Genomic DNA, 15,891 nt, shown 5'->3' on the forward strand with positions numbered 1-15,891 from the left:
TGTCTATTGTTTGACATCAAAACAGCAGTGATTCAGCGGCTGGTAAACAGCTGCTAATGTAGCAAAGCAGTCTCTGTGTGAATATAACACTGAACATAAAAACATAGGAGTCCACAGCTAACATTACGTAAGGTTAGCCGAGCCTCACAAGATGCTGTTGTCAGCCGTCCACTTGCTACGTTTTGAGCTGTTAACTCAGCTAGAATTAACAGACAATATACTACACAAAACAACCATCACAAAGCAAAGTGATAAAACCATTTATGCTAATGTTAACTAGCTGTACAGAGACACTCAACACACTTTCTCTTTAAAACTAATCAATGTTAGTATATATATTACGCACACATATTACGCATTGCCACTACGCTACCAAGAGTTTCTCTGGCAACGACACAGAGGTTGACGTTTCGGAATAGCGCTTCACAGAAGCTCCCAAAGGCTATTGATTTCCAAATGAATGCATATTTGGCTTTAGTTTTGGCATTAATTTTTTTGGCCTAGCAGGGGTTCTTGTTATAATTATAGTAGAAACACTGATTCAGTTAACATTCAGTATGTTTAGTAAATGCTCAGTTGACGTTGAGTACAGTTAGACCTAGCAGTCTCTATTAGGTTGAGCAATTTCAAAGTTCTGAAAATAACAAGGGTGTCGTGAATACACCTTTGTTTTCACAGGTAATTTGTTAGTCTGTCCCTCCCGCCACAGGAAATAATGGATTAATCCTGGAAGGCTACTGATGTAGCACTTTTCTCCTTATGAAAGTAACATGGCAATTATTCGACCAATGAAACTTTGGTCATATGAGAGCATATTGACCAACTAATTGACCAGTCGACCAGGAGACTACAGCCCTAGTCACTTCCATTAAAATAGGACTCACTGTTTTTGAATAAATCACCCAAAAGGGCAAAGAGTGGTGTCTAACAGTCTCAATGACTCCAATGTCTGATTCTCCAATATCTGAGCTCTGAATCTCCTTGTCAAAAATGGAGATGATGGTTATATATAAATTATCACAGCTCTATTTTAAATCTTACAGACACATGGATCAGTATAACCAGTGAAGTCTGAGGTTACTCAAACTGATTGTTTTTTTTCGATGTGACTTAGTTTTTGAGTTACAAGTTGTTCGGTTACTAATTTTGGCTTAGGGGCCTTGAATATGAATGTGGTTGCTTGTCTCACCCCTGCCACAAGGGTGCACTGTCACCTGTTTTAAAGGTTTATTCCACCCAAATACTACCCTCTGTCTAACTACTTCTAGTTTATACACTTAATTCCACCCAAATACTACCTTCTGTCTAACTACTTCTAGTTTTAACACTTAATTTCACCCAAATACTACCTTCTGTCTAACTACTTCTAGTTTTAACACTTAATTTCACCCAAATACTACCTTCTGTCTAATTTCTTATAGTTCTAAAGAACATACACTTCACACTCTTCACAAACACACACACACACACACACACACACACACACACACACACACAGTGTCACTTCTTATTTTCAAAATAAAAGCCAATAGGAAAGTCTGGATGAGCCAGACTTTTCAAAATAAAAGCCCCCAATTGTCAATGTTTGTTGACAGGAAAACAGGAATGGACCTAGTTTTTTAAAATCAAAGCCCCATACCGTAACTTTATCATAAAAGGGAACAATATCTTAACAGGAAGCTCAGGATGAGGCTCCTTTTTCAAAATAAAAGCCTCCATATGGTAATAAGAGCTTACCAGGGGGGCATGGACAAGGCTGGAATTCCAAAATAAGTAATTCATTTCAGATTTCTGCATTTTCATCAATGCTTTGCAATTTTTTCTTCTTCTGTATGTTTTTTGGTCGACCACTACTTCTGCACACTTTAAGCTACAGAAACCATTCAATATTAAACTTGCTCTTTAAGGATACGTATGCTTGTATTCAACTGAAAATCTACCTTTTATATCTATCTTTTATTGTTTAGCAATTCAGTTAATCTGTGATATTAATACAAAGCATTTCTTCATTTCAGGCAATTTATTTTAATTTCCAGGTTTTTCAGTATTAAAAATGTAGCTTCCAGCTTTTCTAGCACTGTACTTGAAGTCTTAGCTTTTTTTGGGTAATGCAGCTCAGCTTCCATTACTGTCAGTTTTACAGTTCAGCTTCCAGGTTTTTCAGCAGTGCAGTGCAGTGCAATGCATTTCAGATTTCAGCTTTTTCAAGCAAAATTCATTTCAGATGTCTGCATTTTCATCAATGCTTTGCAATTTATTTCAGCTGTCAGCATTCACATGGATTTTCCACAGGAAATATATTTCTAGTTAAAAGTATTGTTGTTACAACAGAAATCTATTTGTTGTATTTTTTACCATTATATGGTACCAGCTCAACTCAATTCTACTCTACTCAACTCTACTCACTTTTGGTACTAGGTACTTTTCCAGATTTCATTTTCCATTACAGATAATACCCCCTCGGTGTAGGGAGGGGTTAGCAGTGATGACTGTCGCTGACTGGTCAAACACACATAGCGCAGCCGTTTCAACTACCGCACCACTTCATTCCTAAAACAAAGTACTCATGTAAGGGGAGAACATTTCTCTTCTTAGATCATGTTAAAAGTAAAGGCTTTGTTGTCGGCTTCCCGACTTATTTTTCAAACATGGTTGTAATTTTTTAGTTGAGGAGCACGAGCAATCATGAGAGACAGGGTGAGGAGAGAGTGCAATGGTAGAAAGGTTTTCAGTGTTTTTATGTCACCTCAGTTTGTTTGGAACCTTGACGGAAGTCATACCAAAAAAGTAGGTACCAGATACCCAGGTACCAGGTACTATCCACAACTTTTGCCTAATGGAAAACCAGTAAAAACGAGTTGAGCCAGTACCATGTAGTGGAAAGGTTTTGTTTGACTCGTTAGGTTCAGGTTGTAAAATGTTATAGACTTATAGGCCAATAGTTAATGGACTTTGGGACCGGAGTTGGTCTTCGGGCACTGCACTGTGGCTGCCCACTGCTCCTGGTGTATAAGATGGGTGAAATGCAGAGGACAAATTTCATTTCAATATATGAGAGTACTGAGAAATGACAATAAAAAAATTATAAATAAATATAAATCTTATAAATATAAATCTCAAATCTTACATTTGTTGGTTGTTTGTTCTGTGCTTCTGTTTCACAGCGTTTTGTCAGGCATTGAGAGCCTTTTATCATCAACATTTACGTAGGTCTGCAATTTATCCATTATAAGAAAAATGATCACAAGCTGTTATTATGTCACAAAAAGTGGAGGAGAGAGGAGTTCAACCAAGCCCTTGAGATTACAAACATGCATGAAACACGCCAAACCTTTTGGAAAATGTGTTTTTATTGACAAATAACAACACGAACAACAATACTGTAGAATAACAGAATCCTTAAAAATGGATGCCTTTAATTAAACTGAAAGACACATGTTGCAGCGCTATGCAATCCATCTCAGCCTAGAATGGAGAAATGTGTGGCTGAGTCCTTCCCGAGTCATGTTCAGCACCCCGCCAGACCAAAACTTTGAATATTTGCTGTTTGTTACTACTGAAGAGATCTGGAGCCCAAAAAAATGGTGTTGGGGACAGCCTTACTAAATAAGACATTAACAATAAAGTCCATAAATTGTGTTTCAATTCACATCATTAAAAAAGGAAGCTGGGCTAATAGTTGTTAACCAAAGTAGACCCTTATCTCTGACTTAAGCCCCATTATTTGTTCTCTAGGGGAAGTCAAGTTATCTCAACACAGTATATTAACATGTACTGCTCAGTGATTTGAATCCTGCCTACAGTTCATATGTGTGTGATTTTTCTTCCCCTACCTGAGTAGTAATTACAGCTCAGTTAATGTTTCAAATCAGAACTCAACTGCGAGGGCGGTGCAGCACCCGGACAGTGTACACACACTAGAGTTATCTTGTAATTCATCTTCAAAAAAAAGGCAGGGGCTTCAAGCATTTTTTGATTTAATGACTAAATAATTACCTTTGCAAGACGAAAGTGAAGAACATTGTGAATAGTTTCCATGCCATCACTCAGAGACTAACGTTAGAGGAGCGGAGCAGTGAACTCCAACAGAAACAAATGAAACCGGCTGACCAACACGCACTGCAGTATTAAACAAACCAACTCTGAGCTGAAGAAATGAACTCGTCATCTATCTCACCTCAAACAATGATGGCTTTCCTCAGAGCTAACGCTGCAGCAGAGAGCCTTTTTATTGAAGTTTTTAAAAGTAAAAGGCTGCAGACCATGTGTCTTATCTGCCGGTTATGTTTCATCTTGTAATTCAGTGGAATAAGGTGAATGGTTTGGCACACAGTACTGGAGCAAGAGACTGAAAATAGTGCTTTACTGTGCTAATTAACAGTTACATCAGGATTAATTCTGATCAGAAATACTTGTTTTAATAGGGAACACTAACAGTTCCTCATTTACTCTGCTTTCCTGCGTGGTCCTGGATTGAGGAAACAGATTGTTTATTTATATATTTACCAGGGACAGTGTACATTAATCAACATTTGAGTTTCCACATCTATCTTCTACAGGAAGTAATCTCTGTCTCTATGGTTTTCTGTATGTCTGTATGTCCTTCGCCTATTTTTTGAACCGTTCATCCGATTGACTCCATATTCGGCAGGTGTATGGCTGGGGAACAAAGGGAGCGCAGTGTCGAATTTGGTGCAATTTGAACACACATTCAATATTAATAAACTTTGAATAAACCAGCAATCAGTGAGCTGCTCCACTCGGGGCCGACTGACCCCAGCATGTCAGGGAGAGACCAGAGACGAGGCGTGGCACGAGTCAGACGGTGAAAACAGAGCTTTTAATCAAGAGTGAACACTCTTACCCTGTGTCTAGACAGAGAGTGTAGCATTAGCAGCACGTTTAGCAGATCAGCAGCAGTGGCGAGTGACTACACAGGAGGCGTTGAGGTACACTATTGAGTGTAGGTCACCCACGTTTTGGAAGCGCTCAGAGCCCGATACACAATGACTGTAGTTACGCGTAAAATGGAGTAAATACTTCTACGGGCAGTTCAAAACCAGTTTGACCCATATGCTCCGAGACCATGGCAACTGTGAAGCGCCACTACAGACATACCCACTCAAATCTGAACTGATGGCACAGAGAAAATAAAGAGAAAATCTAAAATATAAAAGAGCCCAATATGATTGTGACTGCAGAGCTCCAGGTAGGACAGAATCACAGCCGAATGATCCCACCTAGCCCACTGCTGCACAAAGTCAGGGCCTATATGTTCAGAGAGAAAACATTAACCTCGGCATTGCGGTGATTCACAAGACGCAGAGCCTTCTTTCAGGAAATAGGGCAGAGCCTGAGATGTGTCTATTTACACTGTGTCAGTTACCTCAGAAAACATTAACATAGCCTCCCCATCCAGGTTCTGTTGGCAGAGAATCAGCTGAAATCCCTCACTGATCACCAGAAACAAAAATGCAACACGAGGACAAACACCACACATACAAGGAAGTAGAAAAGCTCACACAGACACGGCCCATCATGAAGTTATGGCTTTCTCCCATTAATGGTTAACTAACATGCATTGTCTGTATGCTCATAAAGAAATATGACGGCCCTAGTTCCATAGAGGAGGGCCTTACCAGACACAGAGGTGTGATTAGGTTGAGGGGAACAGGAGGGAAAAACATACACAAACACAAGCTAGCCACTGGCAACACACGTAGCTTCTAACCTGTACAGTAAACAAGCAAACTGTAGTCTTCTGTTAGCACATGACTAGTTACTTCCTTGTTTTAAGATGACCACCACATTAATAAAACTGTATGAGAACATCACAAACACTGATAAAAAATGTGGTATTGTTTGAAATGTTTCGATACTAGTGGTGATAGAATACCAAACTCCAAAACAACAGTACAATCAGAACTCAGTGTCCACTTACTAGCTTTTTCTGGAGCAACATCCCAGTCTATTAGCTGATGGAGTTTGCTCCAAACTATAGATTTTGAAAGATTTTTTTTTTTCCTACATTTGACAGTGACAGTAGAGATACAGACAGGAAATGCAGTAGATGGGGGATGACTTGCAGCAAAGGTCTCCAGACCAATCAGAGCAGAGGATGACTGGTTTGTCTAAATCACCCGACCACTAGCATGCCCAACAATCATTTTTTGACAGTGAACTTCGAAATATGAATATAAAAAATATGAATATGTTACAAACCCTTCTTTAAATTCAACAAAAGTGAAAATTACTCAGATGTTCACTTAACAAAATCAGCTGTACAAGAGCTTTGCCTCAATAAAAAAAATGTCTAAAACTGGCCAAATTTTGACAATCAGAGCCAGCTTTCTGTAGCTGTCAAGTCTTCTCATTTCATTGAGTACCAGAGATGCCAAGAAGTATTGAGGTTTGATACCCTACACTGTACACCATCAACTTTACAGTGTCTACACAGCCTGCTTAGCAAAAGCAGCATGTTAGCAGAGCAGCAGCTTCAGTCCTGCATTAGGATGTACTGTAGGAACTGGATACCAAACCCAAAGATGGTGCCCATTCACTTGATGAAAATATCTCATCTGGCACCAAGCCAAGCCAAAAAAGTTCTTCCAGGTTTATGGCCCACTTAATATGAGACCCCCCGACCCCCCCCCCCCACACACACACACACACACACACACATACACACACTTTCCCACTCGGCGCATAGACTTTACATTAGGATGTTGTCATGAACTTTAAAATTACTTTTTTAGGCTCTGGGAAAGTTTTAGAAATATAAGACAATAATGGATTAAAAATTCATAACAGAAAGAGTCATAATTGTCCTTGTTTGAAGTTCAAGATGCCCTGTCAACAGTTTTATCAGATATCTCTTTTATAATTGTGATCTATGGGGAAAATGCTTTTGGCAATAGGGGATTTTTTTGCTGGGCCACTGAGAAAAATTGGCAGCAAGGCTGATTGACTGGCGGTGCCATACCGAGCTGTCAATACATAGGATGTGTTCAGGCCCAGTATTGAGTGTGGGTCACCTGCTTTTTGGCAGTGCTCACAGTCAAACACACAATCATTATACATGTGTAAAATGGAAGGAAATACTTGAAAAGTAAAAATATGCTGTTCCATCTGATGCACGAGACGGACAACAAAAAAATGCAGCTGAAACACCTCCTGTACAGACACGTTAGGCTCAGTTTCATATATGAATTAGCTCTGGTTTTGGTTTCCACCAACTCCTGAGAAAAAGATCTTTCTCTTTAGCTGCTAAATGCTCCAGTATGTTCACCAGCCTGTCTCTTAACTGTGTCTGTCTGATGTTTGGTGCCAGGCAGGTAGTGTATCCTGGCTTTATCAGAGTGTTTTTGAAAACAGCTGCCTGCTGCTGCTGGGGAGGGGGGGGGGGGGGGTGAACTCAGCAGCCACACATTTCTCCGTTCTCTATTTCTCTGTTTAGCATCTTTAGGTTAGGCTAACCTATTGTTGCTAACTTTAGAGCTAACCCCCTTCACTTTTCCAACAGTTGGGTAAATAACAGACGTGGCTTTTCTTAGTCTTGAGAAGTTGCAGCATTTATTAACTGTTACACTGTAGTCTGTACTGTACATTTACTGCCAGACTGGCAACTTACTGCTAACCTCTTCTGCTCTGCTCATCACTTTTCTGCCGCTCGCCCTTTCCCACCCGCTACACACACATATTACGCAATGCCGTATTCCTTAACAGGGCAATGTTCCCAATAGTTTCCCAGGTAACAACACAGAGGTTGACTCACATATCGGAACCATAGACTGTAAAAAATACAGCGGAACAGCACTGCATAGAGGCTCCAAAACACTATTGATTTCCAAATTAATGGATATTTAGCTTTAGTTTTGGCATTGAAAAATATTTTTTTGGCCCGGCAGACGTTCACATTGTTATAAATACAGGAGAAACACTGATTCAGTAAATGTTCAGTAAACGTTGAGTACAGTTAGACCTAGCAGTCTCCATTAGGTTGAGTGAGATCAAAGTTGTGAAAACAAGAGGGGTGTTTTGAATACACCTTTGTTTTTACAGGTAATTTGTTAGTCTGTCCCTCCCGCCGCAGGAAATAATGGATCAATCCTGGAAGGCTGTTGATGTAGCACTTTTCTCCTTATGAAAGTAACACAGCAATTATTCAACCAATGAGAATTTGATCGGACAAGAGCATATCAACCAACTAATCCACGAGGAGACTACGTCCCTAGACCTTTCACATTACACATTGTCATTTGATCCATTGTTTATAAAACATATAGGCTATTAGCACAGCTTTAAATACACATAGAAAATTTTGCCTCAATATCCATAGCTAATTTAAAACCAACATGGTACTTATCTAGAGACATCCTGATCTGGACCAGTGTTGGATGCACTGAACAAGCAATACCACCATGCATATTCCACAACCCCTTATAAACTGTCTTCTCCAATCTGCAAAACTCATCTTTCAAAGGGAGATGGTAGTCTGACATCTCCTAACAACATACTGTTTTCACATGTGACAGGGAAGCTTTGCCTCAGGGCACAGATGCTCTCTGACAGATGGTTTTAAAGGTGGACACAGTTCTGTCAAAGTCAAAACAGTTCTCTACAGCCTGCTCCTGCTCCTCAGCACGCAGGTTTTAATCACCTCAGGGCAAAGTGTGGCATGTAAAACAACAGGGCCTGACTCTCTCACTGATACAGTTGTATGACAACACATGCTGAATGTCCCAGAGGTGACAATTACAAAATAAGGAGAGGAACCCAAATTTCTAAAATCAGCGCCATTAAAACTACAAAGTATGATGAAACATCGTGAACAAAGTAACCCAACAATTAACAAATTCCAATTTCAATCTTCCTGGAAGCCATTTATTACCAACAATCACTGATTGCGACCAGTCACAGTCTGCTTTCTTTTCTTAGTTAGGCTATATGCACAGAACAGGACAGGACTAACGATTCGCCGTATTGAGTAGCTCTGAGACTGAAAACCGACTGAATTTTTCAAACAAGTTGTGGGTAAGTTAAAAGTGCAAAGTGTGCAAGTAAAGCCGTGTTTAGTGACTGACTTAAGCCCTTGGCTAATATGTACTGTATCGCACATACTTAATTGCCACACAGTTATAAGACAGTGTGAAATTACAAGTACAACTGGTTTGAAGTTTAGAACCAGCAGCTTTGTTGTTAGTCATGTGCCGGGTGAAGTGACACTTCACCGGGGTGCCCCCGGTGCTGCTGACGGGCTAAGCTAGGCTAACCAGCTAAGTTAACCAGCTATGCTAACCGGCTTGGCTGCCAGCCCGGAATGCTGCTGTCTGTCTTGTATGACGTCGGCTACGGTAGATAGCCTTTTTCTGTGCTTTGCTCTGGCATGAAATACAACACTCACGGTGTAATAAAAAAAACCCCGCCAAAGTTATCTAAGCACACCGGCACTTCTACTCACACAAGTGTGTTGTTTATAAGTTATGTGCCTTGCAAAAGGCTGTCAGGAAGAGGAGTTTACGCGGCCTGCCCTTCGCCGGCAGAGCCGAACATAACTGTAACACCAACCCAACGTGAGTGAAGCTGCCTCGGCTCTCCTCCGAGAGCAGCGCCTCTGACAGATGGACAGCGGTTAGACAGCTGTATGAGGCTTTGGCTGAACTTTGTCACTTATGTCTACGTATGAAAATGATGGTTTAATGGGTAGCTATTTTATGGCGTTGGTTTATTGGGATGGTCAGGATACTCACCCTGCCTATGTGTTATTGGGGATCCCTCTCCAGGATGTCTGCCTGTTTGGGACAGTAACTCCGTTACAGAAAGCTGCCGTCTGTTGGACTCAGTAGCAGTTGTCTTGTAGAGACTGCCGGCCTTTTCAGTTAGTTTATATGCTGGCTAGTGGCTACCTACTTACACCACAAACCACCATCTTACATTGAAAGGAGGAGAGAACAGGGGCAACTGTACAACTCAGTGAGTCGGCGCAAATCGTCTTGATGTTGCATGCATGGAATGATGGGTATTGTAGTCTCTACCGGCGAAGCATCTGCACACCGGTGTTTTGTTTTGTTTTGCAAAGAATATTGTTTTTAATTGTGTAAACAAAATGGACCAGTGCTTACACAGTACAATACAATATAATATGAAGGGAGGAATAGTAGATGATGTATATAAAATAACGTCAATATTAACAATTTTAAATAATCCGATAAAGCATTCTTTACCTCCAGACATGTTTTACCTCCAGACATTTCACCTCCTATATAAAACACTATTCTTTAAATAATAATGTGTGTGTGATATGATTTTTCCACAATTAAAGTTCAATTATCTTGTTAAATCCTTAAAATCACATCTACTCCTTCTCCCTCATTAAATAGCTAATCCAGAATCTATGAATATGTAAATATTTTTCATTTTAAAAGTTGAACTGTGGACATGAGATGTCTCCTACTTCACTGTAAAGTCCATTATCAGTGTTTGTGCACTGGAGGTTTTAAGTTTCCACATCACACTTGTGTAATTTGAATACTGGACCAGAATTGGGTTCCAAACTAGTTGTGATGTCACAAATCATGCTTGGAGGCCCACCCCTTCAAATCAGATTTTTAATAAGCACAGAGAAGCTTTCCAGTTTCAGCAGATGAATGTGAAAACAAACTCTGCACATACATCATGTTGTACAGTGAAGCTCAAACATCCAAGTGAAGTTACAATAAACAAAACAGGTTTTTGAGTGGAGAGGGACTTTACAACTGCAGACCTAATGGTTATTATAATGCTCCTTTATTAATTACTTCTGAACATTTATAACCACAGACTTGATGGCTTATTTAAAAGTCAGAAACCCATGTATTAATATATTACCAACATCTATATGGACCACCAGCCAAAGGGATAAACACAACTATAAAGTAATTATAAATGATTTATTAACATCTAGATATATTAGATATGGCTTACAAACCCTTTATAAAGAGTCCCTTATAAAAAGTGGTATCATATATCATAAGCATATATATTATTAATATGAAGCTGGCAGCAATGCAATTTATTATATTTACATATATGTATATTATATACAAGGATAAACTTCTCCATACAGATCATATTAGCAGCCATCTGCAAGGAAGCTTGACAATCGAGTTTCATTTTTGATTTTGATATTTTGAAATGTTTGATTTTAGTGTTTACCCAATGAAACACTGTATTCATATGGCAAATTCAGATACAATCAGGATTTTCTATACATTTATATTTATATAATTAATTCATATAATCATATGAAATAATCCCTGGTCCACAATTAGTACCCATCGCTTATCCAGAGAAAATGCATGAAATAATTTTTAATCATCTTGGTTAAATCCACACAAAGAATACTGAATTACACAAACAACTTAGAAATTATTCAAATGCACAACACAATTAGGGAAGCAAAAGCAACACATCTTAGATAAAACAAGAGGATTAATGAAATAATTTAACACATTAAAACTGAAAAATATTTTGAAAGTGAATATGAATGTGTCTGTGCATATGTTTTCATGTTTGTGGTGACTGCAATGTGTTTCTGCGCAAAAACCTTGCAGATATAATGCAGTGTAAGAAGCAGAGCATAGATATGAAACAGTGTATTGAGGTTATTTGTTTATTTTAAAAATGAAAATTAGAGTAGATCATCAAGATAAAATGGTAAATTTGTCATGGATTGTAATTTTAATATATTTCATATTTTAAAACAACAACAACAACAACAACAAAAACCCAAGTACACCACACAGTTTCATTCTAATTCATACATTCCGATGTGTGGTGTAGGGCATTATTATGAACAGAAGATGGAGACATTTGCTTTAATTAAAATCAGGTTCTAAACAGAGGGCACCAACACAAGTTCATTAAGCAAGTCAGATAATATATTTCTCTACTAAGAAAAATGTACTTTGTATTACTGAAACATTTGACACAGCTGAAATCTGAATATTTATATTGTTCAAAAACTGTAGTTTTATACTGGAGAACTTCAGCTGTTAGAGAATGATTCAGTTTACAGTGAGCAGATGTTTTGTAACATGTATTAGCTTGATACAAAACTTGCTGTTTTATCATTCACAGAAGTTAAATTGTTCTAAAAGAATCATAAGTGACAACCCCGTATTTATAACTCCTCAAAATATAAGATGTGCAGAAATTGTAGATAATCAAGTAAGATCATGCAGAACCAGCTGTGTCATCTTCATTTGTGGAATATAACATTGCTTTAGCATGGATTACTTAAACTGTTAAACTTGATCAGTAATCAGAGCTGCTGTATCTGAAATTGCCAAAGCCACGTTCTTCAGAACTATAGACTTGTCTGCCATATGCAGCATGGATTTAAGACTTGCCCAGAAAACCTGCTGCTTCCGTTCATCCTTTGGCCACTCGAGGTATGTCTGTTGCCTCAGTAAACTTCGAAGTCTTAAGAACTTCTTGGGCAGACAGTCAGTTGGAATGGGCTCCAATAAGATGAAAACTAAAGAGTCCTGCTGGACGCTGATGGCTCTGTGCTGGGCAAAGAAGAGCTCATAGTTGCACCATTCGCTCTGGACAAAATGTTTGGAGAGGACAAACAGCGTCTTGTAGCTGGCCTCCACACAGTTGATAATGTTGTCTATGATCCAGTCACCAGGGACAAAGTCACGCTCGTGAACACAGAGTGAAAACCCAGCACCTTCCAAAGAGGGTACCAGCTGGCTGTCCACCCAGCTGGAGTCCTGATGACTGTAGGAGATGAATGCATGATAAGAAAACGATTCATTCTTCAACAGGTTGGACCGTTTCTTGTCTCTCCTCTTCATCCTAATCCACACCCATAACATCTTTGTATACCACACTCCGTCGTATTTATAGAAAAGCAGACCTATGGCTGCAGATATAACTATTATCACAGGCAAAGCAATTGCAGCTTGGAGCCACATCTCACATGACAGTTCACTGGTTTTGTAATCCGACATTGACACACCTGCAAACAACGGTGGGGTACTGCATGTATAATCCAAGGGCCAGTCAGGGAGCAAAGACTTATTGAAAGCAGTGAGGAACCAGTGCGAGTCACATGAGCAGACAAATGGATTGCGTCCAGCCTTGAGGGTCTGAAGCTTGGGAAGTCCTTCCAAAACCTCTCTGGATAGAGATGTGATAGCGTTCTGGTCTACATAGAGACTGAGTAGAGCCGGGGCGTTGAGATGCGCAGGGATAACCTGAATGCTGTTGGAGCTGAGTTGAAGGTGTGTCAGTCTGGGAAAATGAGACAGATCCTCTGTCATTATGGCTGTTATTCCTGTCTTTGACAAGTCAATCCTTTCAAAGTTTGAAGACAGGTATTTAAAAACACTGTTGCCCAGGTTGTTATTCCCCAGGCTGAGCTCAGTCAGCTGAGCAGGCCAAAAGCAGTCCCCATCCAAGGAGATGGAGTTGTAGCTGAGGTCAAGAGACTCCAACATCTTCATCTGATGTATTTTCTCTGAGATACGAGATAGACTCCAGAAGCGGTTCTTGCTCAAAGACAGTCGCCTCAGTTTGGGAAAGACGGAAGAACATGTATACCACCAGAAGCCTGATTCTGTCAAAAGGTTATCTGACAGATCCAGGGTCTCCAATGATGGCAAGGCAGATATGAGTTTGCAAGGTAAAATGTTCAGTCCAGTCCCAGAGAACCTTATATAGGTGAGATTTGAGATGGCCTCAAAGCTCATGTTAATTGTGGGGTACCTGTATTGATAATGATTCACATGATCAAAAGTAATTGAGCGAAGTTTGATTGTGTGATTAATGGTGCGAAACTGAAACCCATCTGGTGTATCTTCATTATAAGTCATATTGACAAATGAGAGGTCATGAACGGAGGAGAGCCACAAATTCTTCAGAAACAACTCCATAAATGAGCTGTTTATCCAGGTGTTCTCTATGGTGAGATTCTGTATAAACGGCATTGCTCTCAGTTTCTTAAAAGGGTCATCCGTCACATTGCAGTCATTGGGAAATATGCTGATGAATCTCAGTGCTGGTGTTCCTGTCACATTCAAGTCCACAAGGATGCTCTCAAACATACTGAAAGACCCACAAAAAGATGTGAAAAGGGACATTTTCTGGAGAGACTTAAATTTTCCAAGAGCTCCAGAATCATACTTTTGCCAGTGAATTCCTGCTCCCAAAACCAGATTTTGCAAAGAGACATTCATCAAGGGATCAAAGTCATTATAGTTGACTGACAGAGCAGCTGTACTTCCTAATGAAAGGACATCTAGATTTTGTAGGTTCTGAAATGACACTGGTAATCGATAGCTCTTGTAGAGATTGTTAGCCAAATCAAAGATTTTCAGTTTTTTCAATGAAATATCAGGGATGATAGTCAACTTATTGTAAGATATATTGAGAACTTTGAGTGCTGGTGTGTGATTAAACACACTGGGAGAAATTTCCTGCAGGCCACAGTGAGTTGCCTTCAGGAAACAGAGCCGAGACAGTCTTGAAAATGAAGCTACATTCAGTCTTTGGATGGAGTTGTGAGAAACATCCAAATATTCCGTGTCATTGGGAAGATTTAAAGGAACATCTGTTAGATTTTGATGGGAAAGGTCTTTCATTCTATGCCTTGACGAGACACACAGCTCAAATCCCTCATCATCTTCCTTTACAGCCATGCAGTGAGGTGTCAGTAGGGAGATAACAGCAATTGTCCCCATCAGCAAAGCTGCAATTGTGCTGAAACACCAAAATAAATTAAATAAATGAGTTAAAGTTAACTGCTTTGGTAGATGTGCATGGTCATTTATTGCTATGATTTTAATTAACATTAATGGAAAGATAATCGTACTTTACCTTTCAGTGAACATAGCTTCAGAGGCATAAGTTTTCAAAAGTGAGTGTCTGGAGCTCAGGTCTTAGCTGTGTGCTCTGTGCTCTGATTTTTATCCTCTGTGTTCTGAAGATCAATACATCAACCACTAAACAACCTCTGTTCCTCTTTTTTCTCTCGTAAATTCCTCATTTCTGTGTTTCCTCATTCCTCATTTCTCTTTGGTTCCTCATAACCGTAAATCATCTGTTAAAATTGTGAAAGGAGATGTTTTAATTGAGGATAAGAGCTAATGTTAAACACAGGTATAATAAATTTAAAGGGGTGAATTTTGTGAGTAGTTGTAGTGAAGAAATGAAAATATGGCACTCTTTGTATTAGAAAAAATCTAGAGTAAATAATATAACAGATAACAGATGGTATAACCACTGTTGTTGTCTTTCCATGCCAGTATTTGTATGGATCTGAATAAAGTGAAGACAACCACTGAAAGATGTTTTCACACAGAGAAGCATAAGACAAAAAAGTCAAATACAATTGAAATGCATGACAATCCTGAATTGATTTATTCACACTTTTATTTGTCAGACAGAATAAAGAGAAAAACATTCATGAGAGTTCATCATTTATAAGGTCATACATCACATTTTATATTAAGCCCATAAATCATACCTACATGGCACATTCTGACACATGTATAATACACTGTAAGAGTCACAACAAGCTTTCTTAATGCATTACACTACCATATGGTATTATAAGTATATGATCATAATACTTTACAAGATTAAAATCCACAATAGCTCATAATTACTCAACCTAAAGGTCTTACAGTGTTCTCGAGTGTTCATCACAGTGCATAAAAGAAGAGATGAGGGGATGTTATAACTCCTATTAAAAAGACTAAAGCCAGAAGTGAAACTACAGAAATACCCAAGTACTAAGTACAAGACAATTGTATGGAATAAAATCAGTCATTAAACACAAAGAAAGTTGTCAAAGACACACTGCATCAAAAAATTACAGACAGATTAAAAATAATGAACAAT

At 39.1% G+C, this 15,891-nt stretch overlaps 2 protein-coding genes across 3 annotated transcripts in view; both read right to left on the reverse strand.

Annotated features, from left to right (window-relative positions):
- Positions 1 to 9,969, reverse strand: part of cnot4b (CCR4-NOT transcription complex, subunit 4b) — a 40,917-nt gene extending 30,948 nt beyond the window's left edge. For both annotated transcript variants that reach the window (XM_044343239.1, XM_044343241.1), the window contains exon 1: positions 9,750 to 9,969. The gene's annotated coding sequence lies outside the window, so the exon portion shown is untranslated. The remainder of the gene's footprint in view (positions 1 to 9,749) is intronic.
- Positions 9,970 to 11,908: 1,939 nt separating this feature from the next.
- On the reverse strand, positions 11,909 to 14,879 carry LOC122974715 (toll-like receptor 1). The gene is made up of 2 exons (XM_044342600.1): positions 14,866 to 14,879; positions 11,909 to 14,748 (listed from the first exon to the last, which is right to left on the reverse strand). Exons 1-2 carry the CDS (start codon positions 14,877 to 14,879, stop codon positions 12,285 to 12,287), a joined length of 2,478 nt encoding a protein of 825 aa, XP_044198535.1. The 3' UTR covers positions 11,909 to 12,284.
- Between the last annotated feature and the right edge of the window lie 1,012 nt (positions 14,880 to 15,891).

Source organism: Thunnus albacares, chromosome 23, assembly GCF_914725855.1.
Source record: "Thunnus albacares chromosome 23, fThuAlb1.1, whole genome shotgun sequence".
Lineage (NCBI taxonomy): Eukaryota > Metazoa > Chordata > Actinopteri > Scombriformes > Scombridae > Thunnus > Thunnus albacares.